A 14,157-nucleotide genomic window follows, 5' to 3' on the forward strand; every position below is an offset into this window, starting at 1 on the left:
AAGTATATGAAAGCGCAGGGAATTTCCCCTCATCCCTCTACAGTACTTTCATTCACAAATTTTCATATTATATCTAGCTCTAATATGAATGTAAATTTTTTGCCTTTGTTTACCATTGATACTTTTCCCTATGCACAGGCAGCAGATTATTTACTTTTTGAAGGAAAGTGAATTAACTTCTCACATGTTATTTTTTTAGAAGCTCGTCAAACATCGCTTAATTATTAATTTATCAATGTGTGCCATAGGCAATGAATGTAAGTTTATTGATTTAATGTATTTATTATTTTTGTTATTTAATTCCATGAAAGACAAATGCCATAGATAAAACATATACGCCACATATTCACATTTAATTTTGTATATCACTCAATACATGCTTTGTATGCAAAACAACACAACAATGCTCCATAAATTTAGATGGGAATAAAATAATCAAAATCGGAGAAAATGTACTAATTCTGTAAAACATTAGTATGGTATTCGGTAAATATTTTGTACATCAACAACTATAATATAGCTGGTGTATCAGCAGATCTATAAATTTCACTTAAAAAAAAAAATACATTTTGGCCATGAGTTCGATGTTGTTAATGGACCGCATGTGCTATGTAGCATTACTATAAGAGTAACTAGAGTTAAATATACTGTATTTTTTTGCTTCTTCTAATCAAAACTGAACATATTGTGCTACAATATTTTGATCATTCTTACAGTTCTCTAAACGCACGGCCATGAAATTAGGTGAGTGGCAGAAGTTTGCACTTTTGCCACGTCGAAGCACAAGTCCGTGTGTTCGGAGGTTTAAGAGGATGAAAGATCTCGTTGTAGAGTTGGTCTTTGTAATCCATGCGATACAAACTGACAGTATTTCCTCAAAAGTTCAGGGATGCCACACAAGCAGCCCAGAGAGAGGTCGGTCTGACGTTCAAACAGCCTGGTTGACGTTGCCACACAGTGCGTGCGGGAACCAGCGACTTTTGCCCCCCCCCCCCCCTCGCTTTGCTTTTCCCACATGTGGCACCAGCGCAATTCTGCCCAGCTGACTATTTTCATAGCCGTGTGTTTAGTTATCTCATTTGTGCTATGCATTATCATTGGACGTCAATAAACCAGTTTAACATAGAGCTCCTTATGAAATGAACTGACATGTACCAACATTCATATGTAATGGTCTCACATATTCATAAACCTTTTTGGGATAGATTACTTAGTGTCTGACCACTGTAACATACAGCATGATTCCCAAGCATTTTCTTTGTACAACTTGAAAAATGGTAACAAATATGTACAAAAATAATCTAAATTACTGAAAAATGCACATATGTGCCTACATCATTCTAATAACAAACAAATTTATCACTGGTAGAATCTATGCAAAGCTTATACAAATATTTTGAATTTTTTGTTTGTGCGAGTGTTGAAATAGTTGTGCAGAACTTAATATACAAATCTGTAGTGAGTGTTGTACACGTTTGTTCCTATTGCTGTATTACAGTTCAATATAATACGACAAGTCCACAATCCCAGATTCCAATGATTAAAAGCAAAAAAGATCTGTCTTCTAATGTTTTTCATCTAATAACTGAATTGTGTTGGGTGGCATCAAAAGCAATCGAAGCTGATCAGAAAACAAAGTGTACTATCTTCCACTCATCAAATTCACTCATCCACAAATCATTGTCTGTAATAAATGCGCATCCTGCTTTAATTCTCATTGACAGTTTTACCTCTAAAAATCGCTACGTTTGGCAACGTATATGTTGGTTTCCAACCGTTCTCTCGTTGCATTAAAAAAGTGAAATGAATTGACACTTTACATTAACAATCATGAATATACATAATATCCATTACACATTCACGACACTGTCCCTTTTAGGCTCATCCTTCCCTTGCTTTTGTGCTTTGAACATAGGGCTGTGGCCAGATGCCCGAAGCTTCTCTTGCATTTGTGTCAGCATATCCTGCATTCGCCGTATCTGAAATTTAAAATTAAGAAATGTACGCACATTAGATTAACAAAGCTGTCACACCAAAATGACAAGCAACACACATCACTTAAATACGAACCAATTAATAACATTTCACACAGTAGCAGTATGACATATGCATTTGATTGGACAGTCTTCAAGCAACATATGAATAGGGTGACCAACTTTCAGCATTAAATTTGTGGGGAATTTTGTTGCGACAAATTTTGCACATTTTTAGTAACATAGTATTGATACAGGAAATGTTCATAGAATGGATAATAAATAAATACTTTCTATACATTTTATGTAATATATAGATCACAAATGCAAAATAAAAGTTTACAAATTTACAAATTTCTTAGTTCTAACCTATATGTATTTGTCTACTGCTGCTGCTGCTGCAAAATGGAAGCCTGGAGGATCCAAAAAAAAAATAGCTCTAATACGGGAGGTTCCAGAAAATACAGCCTACATATGACACATGTTGCTCGTTGCTTAGTGTAAAAGATCCCTTAAAGTCAAAAATGGAGGATGGGTATAATATATTGTGAAATCAAAATACTGTCCACAGCAAAGTCTCCCAGTAATTCCAATATCTCAGAAACAAACACCTAAAAAGATAATAATTAGTGTTTCTACTTGTATGCGAGTTTGAATTTGTTGTAAGTGCACTTGATACACAGATAGGCTAATCAGGAGTGGATCTACAGTATAAAGTGGGACCCGAAACACTGTGTACTTCCATAGGGTATCAAACCCAGGACACCTTGATTACAATGTAATGACATTGTCACTGGGCCATCATTTGTATGTGTCAAGTCAATAATTTGCACCTCAAGCAGTAATTGAAATGTAACCCCTTGTAGCTTTCAAGTACCTAGTTCATTGTGTTTCTTGCTGCATATAATTTTGAGTTTTGTTTCGTAGTAAGAAATGAGGGTACCTACAAAAGCATTACTGCTAAAATTACTCTTAAGAGTCTGCCTATGAGCACTAGGGGTGTGCGGGACAGAATTTTTTGGGTTGGGATGGGAATTTTTTTAAATCCCGACATTCAGGATGGGAAAAATTCTCAATTTACCACCAAAGTCGGGAAATTTTCGGGACGGGATATGTTCGAAATTTCCCGAAGCTCTGGAAATCTCGAATTTTACATGTCATTCCCACCTTAAGTGATTGTTTTTGCATTTCTGGTACAAAAACTAACAATTTCCGATAAGTTCCAGACATTTACAATGCAGAAAATGTTGAGAATTAATGACTTTTTAAAATGACCATTCAGCTCGGGATCCCGAAAAGTCAGGAAGTCATTTCCCGAAGTCGGGATCAGGATGGGAATTTTTTTTCCCAATCCCGGTCCCAACTTTTCGGGATCCCGCACACCCCTAATGAGCACTATGACCATACTGGTAACCCAAAGAAGACTTAAATTGTTTCCTCTATCACTGATTTCTTATCCCAACATGAATCAGAAATTTAACTTATCGCAATTTGCCAAAGGTGGCAAAAAAGCAATGTAAAATTAACAAAAATACACCTATGAAACAGCTGTTTGGAGTGCAGCTCCGAATGGAGAGTTCTGATAAACCTTATGCATTTATTTGAATTGTTGTTTTGAGTCCACTTTATGCACTGAAAGCTAATCGGGTGAGGGCCAAGGTTCTATCAACTAATTCAAATAGCTTGTATCTCGTCAATGGAGTAGGGCTGTAGTCAGGCAGGGGCCAGGGGTGACTCATTCCCCCTGGCAGCGCAATCAGCCCCCTCTGAAGTTTGGTAAGACTACGTTGTAAAATTTGTTTGCAGTGAAGAGTGAAAATGTAGACAGTAGATATTATTTTGCTCAAAACTTGATAAAGGTTAAATTCCTGGAATACAAAGAACAGATATCACATTCGTTCATCTGAATTATGAGAAGTCAAAGCAGCGGGAAGTAATTAGAATATTCTCTTAGCTTCAGCTATGAGTGGGAAGAAGATATTGAAAAAAAACTATGTATTTGAATGATATTACTACATTTTCTGTGTTCTATATTAACTTCATGAACACTCCCCTCAACCCCTCAACACACAATTTACCTTCATGTAATACTGTTAAACTTTTGAAATTGGACTTGGTTTATAAAGTCCTTCCCCCCCAGAGATGAATTCTGACAGCAGTTTCATGTAAGCAATGCATTGTACATTCATAATGTATTTTGAATTAGCATGCAACAAAGCACAATAATATGCAGAATATTATGTGCACGTGTGTGAACTGAAAATGTACTACACTCCCAGGTTATAAGTTGGGGGATCAAGTGAAAGGAATTGCTACTAGAGAACTAGTAATGATATTACACAGTGGTGAAGTGTTCTTGTCAGTAGAGAGTACTGAAAAAATGGTGTATTAAAGTTTAAATGTCTTTTTTCTGCCTCACTTTAAAAATATATATTTCACAAATAAAACTTTTCACAAAAATTTTGAAATTTTAGTCCAGTTTTAATTCTTATTTTGACACTTTCAGCATATGAATCAGTATTAGTGGTAAGTATACTGTATATTTTTTGTTTTGCTTGAGAAATTTTAAGGTTGACTAAAGCCCATAGTGCCCTTTATACAAATGTTATCTGAGGAAACACATTTTAAAAGCTCATACGTTGATTGGAAGTCTAAGGTGGGAAGGGAGGTGCTAGTGGACAAAATCTTCACATTTGAAAGAGATGCATGTGAAATGCATGTGTGTTGGGATTACATTCGTAGCCACTAAAATTACATTCTGCTACTATACTATGAATCTCTATTATACAATGCTCGTGGCTAAAAGGTCGATTTGCAGAGATGGGTTTACATATTACTAAGTTACTTACACCCCATATAGAAAAGTTAAAAAAAGGTAGAAGTTTACTTTAAAAAAGGTTTGCACATTAGCACCAAGTCAATGTTGCTTTTTCATTTCAATAAATATTTTGATGAACCTTTCTTTAAATTCTGGCATCCTACTAAAAACAAGTGGGCCAATTGTTTTTCTACCATAATGTGGCCAGTGGCACAACCACATGGAGGGGGCAGTCCCCCAACCTTGGACGGAAATGAGTTCTAGGGGGGCAAACATTGATGGCCAAGTGTACCTGCAGGGGGGCAATTACCACCCACAACTTCAAATTTTATGCAAATAAAGAAACTTTTCGTAAAATTTTCTTCCTCGCTTCACTCGCAATGCCTGCTTTTCTTAGTCTTATCAAGCTAGGGGGTGGCAGGAGTCGACCCTGGGCACCGAACGATCTAAATTAAAATAAGTTGTAAAATTGATTGATTTACGCACAGAAAGGCTACAGTTTAAAGTGGGATCCGAAGCACTGTGCAATTTTCCTCCACCGGGTATCGAACTTGGGACCCCTTGAGCACAAGGCAACGATGTTACAACTACACCATCGGGGAGGCACAAAAGTTGTAAATGAGAGAATGCATTGGCGTCCCGTGAAATTATTTGCGCCCTATTACATCTACATTGATTTCAGCCTGAAAAAAAACTGGATCCAAAAATTATCTTGCTCGCTTCGCTCGCAATTTAGCATTATTCTATGTAATGCATTGTAAAATACCAGAGAGAGAAATAACACTTGTCTTAATTCATTTTGTTTTTAATGTGCGAGTAATTATTTTGAGGAAAGGGAGCATGCATTCGAGGGACAATTTATGTAATACTTGATGTTGGTTTATTGTGAAATGGAAGAATTGGTTGTGTAATGTATTTAAATAATATATCTTGTATATAATATGTATTAAAGAAACTTTGAATAGGTACACAATTTAGTGTCCACGTTGCTTCATGTTGCAAATTGTGAAACATATATCGCCCATGAAAGTTATACATGTTAATGTAACAAAGAATAATATTTGGAATGCATTTATCAATCATTTTCTGTCTTTCAAAAAAAGTATGTGTGCTTGTTTTCCATTATTATTGTGAAATTGAACTTATTGAAAAAATAATTCAAATCATTTATTCGAACACAAATGCTATAGCACCAACTTCTACCCCCTTTTTTGCATAATTTATGAGGGTAATAACATATTTGATACTACTACTACTACTACTACTAATAATAATAATAATAGTAATGTTGGTCCTGGGTTCGAATCCCAGCTTGGGCATGGATGTTTGTGTGTGTCCATCCATTCATCAATTTCATCATACCATCAGTCGTCCCCATCTTCGCAAATTAGCCAAAAGTGGCACAAAAGCGAAGTAAAATATAGCAAATCAATAATAACAATAATAAAGTTATAATAATTACATTATTATTATTATTATTAAAATTACTATTATTATTATTATTTGTACCTTTATCCTGGTACTTGCCCCCCCCCCCCAGACAAAAATTCGTGGTTGCGCCTCAGAATGTGGCCAGTGTGGCTACCATAATGTAGTGCATGTGAGGTATTAGTATTGTGTGGCAAAATGCATATTGCAAGTGGTGCTTATATACCAAAATCGAGTTTAACAAATAATTTTTAATCAGGTTTAAAAGTTTAAAAGTGATATTAATACAGAACATGCATAGTAGAAGTGAAGCACTATGATAAAACTGTTGATGTTGATGATGTCCACAGGGTCCAGAGGATAGCCTAGTGAACCAAATTTTCACCCCGCCCCTCCCCTTTCCATCTGGTGAAGAATAATGGAAAGAGGGGTTTCAAGTATAATTCTCTGCTAAGGCCTCTGGTTTTGGAAAACTTTGAAAATGACACTTGAAGACACTTTGGAAATATCAAATTAGAAGATATTTCAGCTTGGAATGGTAACAGGCCTGGAATTCAGATGTTTACTGAATGTAATATAAAGGACTGGATTCTAGGATTCCTAAGACCATGTGGAAATCGCGCTCTTTCACAGGTGGATTTAAATATGGAATGTACAATTTCAAATTTTCAATACTATATTTGCATCCAGCATTTAATCAAAATTTTTACTGACACTGCTACTAATAGTACCGTGCGTTCATTTCGATCTGCAGCCGAGAGATCGGGAGAAGCGTGGTGGGTGGCGCTGACGGAGATGCCGACATTTGCGGCCTGTAATGCCCGCTTATTTTTATAGACATATGCAGACATTTATATAAATATTGCAAAACGATCACTAACCTGTGTTATAACACGCAAAAGTTCTTCTGTAATTCATCCAAGTTCTGCTCTTATATACACAAAAAAATACGCTTTAGAAACGATGTTAAGAGCCACAGATAATAAAACATTTTAATCATAGTTTTGACCAGTAACGTCCTGCTTAAGTTTATATCCTTGAAAGAGTTTTGTGCCGATGGGGATCGTTTGGAGGTTTTGAATGTGCAACACTGTATCAAGATTACGCTGTAGAAGAAACCGTTAAAAGTCAATAGTGTTCGTGAGCTTCCTTGCAATCCGAAATCTCCGAGCTCGAGTTTTTTGTTTCTTCGCGACTAGATGAAGACAGAGTTGTAAATATAGTAGCGAGCAATGTAAACCAAGAGCATGTTAATTTCGTACTGTGCGCAAGAGTGTTATTCTTGGTTACTTGCAGTTACTTGTTTGTGTTATTGTAGTGTGTATGTGTGACGTGTCAGTGAGACGATTGGAATGCCAGCCACAAGATTCACGTTAGAACAAAGATTTTTTTATGTATGACACGTACCTACGTGAAAACAAACTCGTGTAGAGACGTGTGTAGGTAATTTGTACAGAAATTCCCATGCGTTTCAACTCCACACAGAGATACGGTTAGACATCTTGTCCTTAAATTACGAGAAACTGTATCGTTAAATTTTAAAACACCTAAGCAAAAACGACGGATTCTAACCGAAGCAAAACTCGATGATATTGGTGCAGCGTTAGAACGTTCTCCAAACAAACCTCTACACCGTGTTTCACAAGAGGTAGGCATGTCAAAATCATCGGCACATACAGTCACTAAGCTACTAAAATTAAAACCATACTCTTATAACACAGGTTATTGCTCGTTTTGCAATATTTATATAAATGTCTGCATATGTCCATAAAAATAAGCGGGCATTTCAGGCCGCAAATGTCGGCATCTCCGTCAGTGCCGCCCGCCATGCTTCTCCCGATCTCTCGGCTGCAGATCGAAATGGACGCACGGTACATTTGGAATATCTTATAAAGTTTGATCAAGTGTCAAGGTGAATGTCCAGTCTTGTTAAAACCACACAAAGCACATAAAATGTCCATGTTTGTGTGGCTTCTATCTGAAGTTATTTATAAGATGAAGATTACCAATTACTATGCATGGAGAATATCACAATTATGCAATTGATATTATATCTGTGGCACTAAAGTAATTAGAGTAACAGGTATGCAGGTTTAATTGAATTTTATAATCTGAACAATACGTTTCCGAAAAGGAAATAACACTGAAGAACATGTGCCAAGTTTTTGACTGGTAAAGTTATTTTGCAATGTCCAAAGTAGCATTCAGAAAATACCATGTTACATGAGAACTTCCATATTTGTTAATTCAATAGCACATTTTGTTGTTGTTTTGTTGTTGTTGTCATCATTTTATTTTAGAACAGCTAGACCAAGGTGGTGGATATAATTCCAAACAACTACTATGGACATATAAACGTTGAACTAGAAGAAATACCTTCCATCACCAGTGGTATTTCTAGAAATTTTCTATGGTAAGGACAGTCATGGCACCAGAGAGAAGAAGGCAGAGGACCAATGTTCCCCTTTAAATGTTATCTTGGCTAAAATACCTGGGTATACATTTTTGTGTAGAATTTAGGATGGTAAAAAAATTAAATGCTGACCAAGGCAAAATTTATTGTAGAAAAAATTATACACTAAAATGTAACGTTTCCATCCTCTAACAGGGTCTTCTTCAGACAAAGATTCACAATAATTTAGGAACGTATTAACTGCAACTGTCCCCAGACAATATCCCCCTCCCCTATTCTGCCTCCTCACTCTCTTTTACCTGCCATCACTGGAAAGATCATCTATTTTGCGCGTCAAGGGAAAGTTAGGCAAAAGGTTTTTAACTTCCATTGCAACCGCATCTCCTCAATATTCTAATTGAATGAAAAGAAAGAGCAGATAGAAAGTCCGAGGGCAGACAATAGGTCAGAAACTAAAAACAAGATATTACCCAGGTTTCAAATTAATTTTATGTACTCTTTGTGATTTAATAATAATATAAATGTAATTACTCAAACACAAAGTATAAGACAACTCTTAAAGTTCTTACCTCTTCATCCTTTTGCTGGAGCAGTCGATCCGTATCGGTTATGGTTTCAAAGTGAGGCCCTGAGTCCCTCTTCAATTTGCTGCAAGCATAAGAAAGAGTTTTGAGTAAACACGATTTAAGAAATAACCAAAAATAGCCTATGCTCAACTGCCTAAAAGCACATTTCCTATCAGACATTAACTGTTGTGCAGCCAAGCTCATCAACACTACATGAAAAGCATGTGCTTTAGTGAAGACTACCTGTTCATTTAAAAGTAACTATGCTTCACATCTCAATCATCAAAGATAAGTATGTTCCTGTATTCTTCTGTATGAATTATATTGAAGAGCTTAACTTTCATATATTTCATATAGAAGAGATTTGGCACAAAACTTGAAACAACCTCTTGTTCCATTGTCAAAGTTCAGCAAAGAAGAGATTTTTATAATACAGAAGATGACAAAATTAGTTTCTAGAGCTTATATGTTTTTCTGCAGTATCTATGAAGGAAGAGTAGGTGAGAGATCCAGGACAAGATGAGAAGAACACCAATTTGGGAAGTAGAGAACAATAAATCTGCCAAATATAAGTATATACACTTTCATTGAGAGACATAGAGAAGACATAGAGAAGGAAGGAAATATGTAGGGCTCAGTACATAATAGGCAGAAAAGTAGAGAAACAAAGGAATTTTTACAAAGATAATCTGAAGACTTGTAGAAAGTGGTACAGGAACTGGATGAACAGTGTATCCTCCATTATCAGGAATTGCACAATAAATAGATTAAGTACGACCCCAAGGCCATTACTAAACGGCGATGTTATAAAATACATCAAAATATACCAAAAAAAATAATTCAAATGCTAAGTAAAATTAAAGAGTAAGACATTACATTAACCAGTTATAGCAGCAATAATAATAAATCTGGTAATTAATATTATATCAAAATCAGAAACTAGACCCTTACAATTCAAATGAGTTATCTCTAACAAAAGTACACACAAATACAATTTCAAGTATATCCATCCTATCTACATAGCTGTAGAAGAGACAAAAGTTCAGCGAGAATGATGCAATCCATGGAATGGAAGTTCAGACAGCAATGCATTTCCTAGTTCAAGCTAGATCTTGTCTCACTAAATCTACTGATGTGTTTCACCTACATCACAAACTGTTGCGTTGTGGATTCAAGCAGCCATATTGGAGGCCATTTCTTGTAAACATGTGGAATTCAAGCAGGCGGTCAGGAGATTTGAACCTAGTTTACAATGGTACATTGTGCAGTATTCAGTTGTTTAAACAGAAGCTCATGTTATTTCACGATATTTCCTAGCACACGACAAACAAAATTGTTCGCGCGTATGGTGGCAGTGCGAATCCTGATGTCACATGAAACCAACCAATTCAACCTACCTGTACTTAATGTATATTTTACACAAATCACTCCTGCAGAAGAGCCAATTTTATGGTGGTGAAAGCTTGAGATATGCTGTACACTCTCGGGGTTCCTATGTATTTTATCAAAACAAATTCCTGAATGATATTTTAAATCATAAGTCAATTTCCCTGACTTTTCCAGCATTTCCAGCCAGTGAAACCCTGATTATAATCATCGCAATTATAGATTGTGAGGGTTTGGGGTCTAACCTGACAGAGATAGAAATAGTCTATGGACTTGCAACTGGATTGCAAGAGTGTTCCGCCGGCCACCGTGGCAGAGTGGTTAGCACATCGTGCTACGATGCCAGGGGTCCCGGGTTCGAATCCCAGCCTGGGCATGGATGTTTGTGAGTGTCCATTCATCAATTTCATCATGTCATCAATCATCCCCATCTTCGCGAATTTGGCAAAAAGTGGCACAAAAAGCGAAGTAAAATAAAGCAAATCAATCAATCAAAGCAAGAATGTCTCAACCGTGTTATTCCTGCTCTTTGGAACATCATATTGGGAGGAAGACGTAGCCAAGGCAGGACCATCCTTATTTACATTTGGCAACTTCTTACCACATGACAGATTTCTTCACAGCAAACTAACTGTTTTACCCCTTCCTTTTCATTTCAGCTTTGGAATCAAGGTTTTAAGAAATTCTGTTTTTATATAAATGAAAGAAATAAAGATATGTAATGATGATTATGATGATGATGATGATAATAATGATAATAATAATAATAATAATAATAATAATAATAATAATAATCCTTTGCGCAACAGCCCTGGCTTACCTACCGACTGCCAGTCTCCCTCCCAAGCTTTCCTTCGTCACCTCTAAGCGTGGAGATCTGCAACCAGTATTGGAATAGTCGAGGGGTCAGCCCGACGTATCCCCAGCCATTATAGTAGGTTTCCGGGACTGGATTACGCTTACTCATTCGAAGCTCCAAAATTTCCTCATGATATTTGGTTGCCACCGGCCCTATATGTAGACCGAATAAATTCCGACCAGAGCCGGATTCGAACCTACGCCGTCCCGCAGCAAACAATCTCAAGACGAGTGAACGCCTTAACCTGCTCGGCTATGGAGGAGGACAAAGATATGTAATGACTTTTTCTAAATGTACAGAACTGAACAGAAAGTCATTTGTTATTTTATGGAAAAGGACACAGGACTAATTGTTGTCATTTAGTGAGTAGCAATGCAAGTTCAGCTTAAGAAAACAGACTGAATTGAAGATAAATTGTAGCGAAAAAACTGAGGGGGCAATCTTCAATATAAATCCAAAATAATTACGATATTTTTCACCACCAAGACTAGGGAATTCAACGAACACAGTAACAAATGCAATTCCAAGCTTCTGAGAGCCAATATCACACTCATCATCAATCCACGAAGATGGGAGTTACATTGGTGCTTGACATGCTCATGAAGGGTGACGTTTAGTCTGGTATTCCTGAAAAACATTCATATTTCTATGAATTACGAGGATGATAAGCAGTATCATAATGTACAATTTGTTTACTTATAGTCACTGGCTGGTTCTGGAATTTTTGTAATAACTGCAGCAGAATTGTTATTGATAGAAGCTGGATTAAGGTATATCCTCAGGATCTAGGAATCTATGTACACAAAATTCAATGCATTCAGCATGAAAAGCAATATGTGCTTCTATGGTGCCCTCTAGTTTTTGATAAATATATTAAGGATTAATTTACCTCTTCATATTCCTCCTTTTGAAAACAAGAAAAAAGATGAGAAAGGAAAAACATCAGTTGCATAACCAAATTTACAGATTCTTTTTTATTAGTGTGTCCTGTGGCTGCTGACAACTGATGCAATGATAAAGTACAAAGTAAAAGCATATTGAAATGTACACCGATTTATTTCTACTTTGCACGTTTTCTACACTGTATGAAATATCACATTAAAAAAATGATAATAATACAAGGGAAAGGATTGTTGGTGAATCTTAGGTGTTGGTTCACTTACAAGTAATTTGGAAGCAATATTTTTACCAAATACATATATATATAGTAACACCATATTTAACTGCCATGAATAGGAAGAGCTATGTATTTATAATTTTGGAACATTTTTATTAACTTCTGAAATGTTGAATCAACCATGCCAGCTAGTACAGATGTGCTGATATGGCACAGCATGCTGGCAATTTTATTTAATAATAAAATATGAACAATAAGCTACTGTTTTCTTTGCTCATTCCTAACAAGTTGAAAAAATTTACGTTTAAATACTGTGTCAGTTTTGCAAATTTTATTCGTGATTACATTGAAAGTCTAATTGCAAATTTTGGTTCAATTGTGACATAGGGTATCCACGTGTATGTGAGTTGAGGGTGGGCAGGAAGAGTCCTTGACTTTCCTCTCCCTTGTTAATTCATACCCAGCTACCAGTTTGAAGTTTTCACTCCTGCCATGTAAGTTTCATGTTAACTTGTAGCATGCTTTGAGACTTGTTGTGCATGTTAGTTAGGTTACAGTTACAACTTACTGCAATTTCACTAGCTGGTAATTCCCACTTTTACTTTTAATGTCTGGCAAACTTCCACACTTGCCGTGAATATTTATTGCAAGTTCGCGTGACTTGCTTTGTACATTTTCTGTGAATTTAAAGTGACTGGGTAGCATGTTTGTGTGCAGTGTGGGACAAAACACATGCAAGAAGAAATATGATAAACCCAAAAACGTATTGTGCACATGTGTACGCACAGGGAGACTATATTTCTTATATGTAATAAAAGAAGGCTTATGTCCAAAATCTATAGGGAGACAAATGGTTAGCAAAAAAATATTTAAAAAAAAATAAAAACAGGTTTGATCAGACATTCTAATGAAAGCATTCATCTAGTACACTAATAGCAATGTTTCTACATTGCAAATATGTAACCCTTACTGGCCAGGCCCGTAGCTAGAGGGGGGGGCAAGGGGGGCAACTGCCCCCCTGAGAGCCCTGCTTTGCCCCCCCTGTGAAAAATACAGAACACATTCCTACCTGGAATTCTCACAAATCTTTACAATTATATCATGTGTTACTCTAACAACATAACAAAGACACTTATTGATTTTGTGATTTATTAGGGTGTATGGGATTCCGTATAATGTCGTATCAGAATTGGGGGAAAAAATTCCCTTCCAAATTCAGATTTCGGGTAATGATTTCGCAATTTTCAGTATCTAGAACAGTTGTGACATTTTGAGTAGTCTTGTATTAAAGGTAACCTAATGTGTTCGGATGTTTTTCTTGAATGTGTTGCCCTGAACTTGGAACTGCTTACATTTTTATTTCCAAAGTCTACCTTTTGGCAATAGTGATTCATGTGGTAGAGAGAGGGAGTGGATATTTGATTTTTGTTACTTAGCGTTGCTTTTCTGCCTCATCTAGCTTATCGCAACAATGAGTGATGACGTGAAATTGATGAAGAGACACTCATATACAGTGCCGCAACTACAGGGGGCAGGGGGCATTGTCCCCTCCCCCCGACATTGGACGGAAGTCCATTCAAGGGGAAGCAAACATTGA

General features: G+C 36.4%; 1 protein-coding gene across 4 annotated transcripts in view; it reads right to left on the minus strand.

Moving 5' to 3' along the window:
* Positions 1-268: 268 nt before the first annotated feature.
* Septin4 (septin 4) overlaps positions 269-14,157 on the minus strand; it is a 101,222-nt gene continuing 87,333 nt past the window's right edge. For 3 of the 4 annotated variants that reach the window (XM_083128289.1, XM_083128291.1, XM_083128292.1), the window contains exons 8-10: positions 12,333-12,347; positions 9,202-9,280; positions 269-1,979 (exon numbers count right to left, since the gene is read on the minus strand). In XM_083128289.1, coding sequence (XP_082984415.1) covers positions 1,851-1,979; positions 9,202-9,280; positions 12,333-12,347 — 223 coding nt within the window. In that variant the 3' untranslated portion in view covers positions 269-1,850. The remainder of the gene's footprint in view (positions 1,980-9,201; positions 9,281-12,332; positions 12,348-14,157) is intronic. The other variant, XM_083128290.1, reaches the window with a different exon arrangement.

Source organism: Lepisma saccharinum, chromosome 9, assembly GCF_977018435.1.
Source record: "Lepisma saccharinum chromosome 9, izLepSacc3.1, whole genome shotgun sequence".
Taxonomy (NCBI): Eukaryota; Metazoa; Arthropoda; class Insecta; order Zygentoma; family Lepismatidae; genus Lepisma; species Lepisma saccharinum.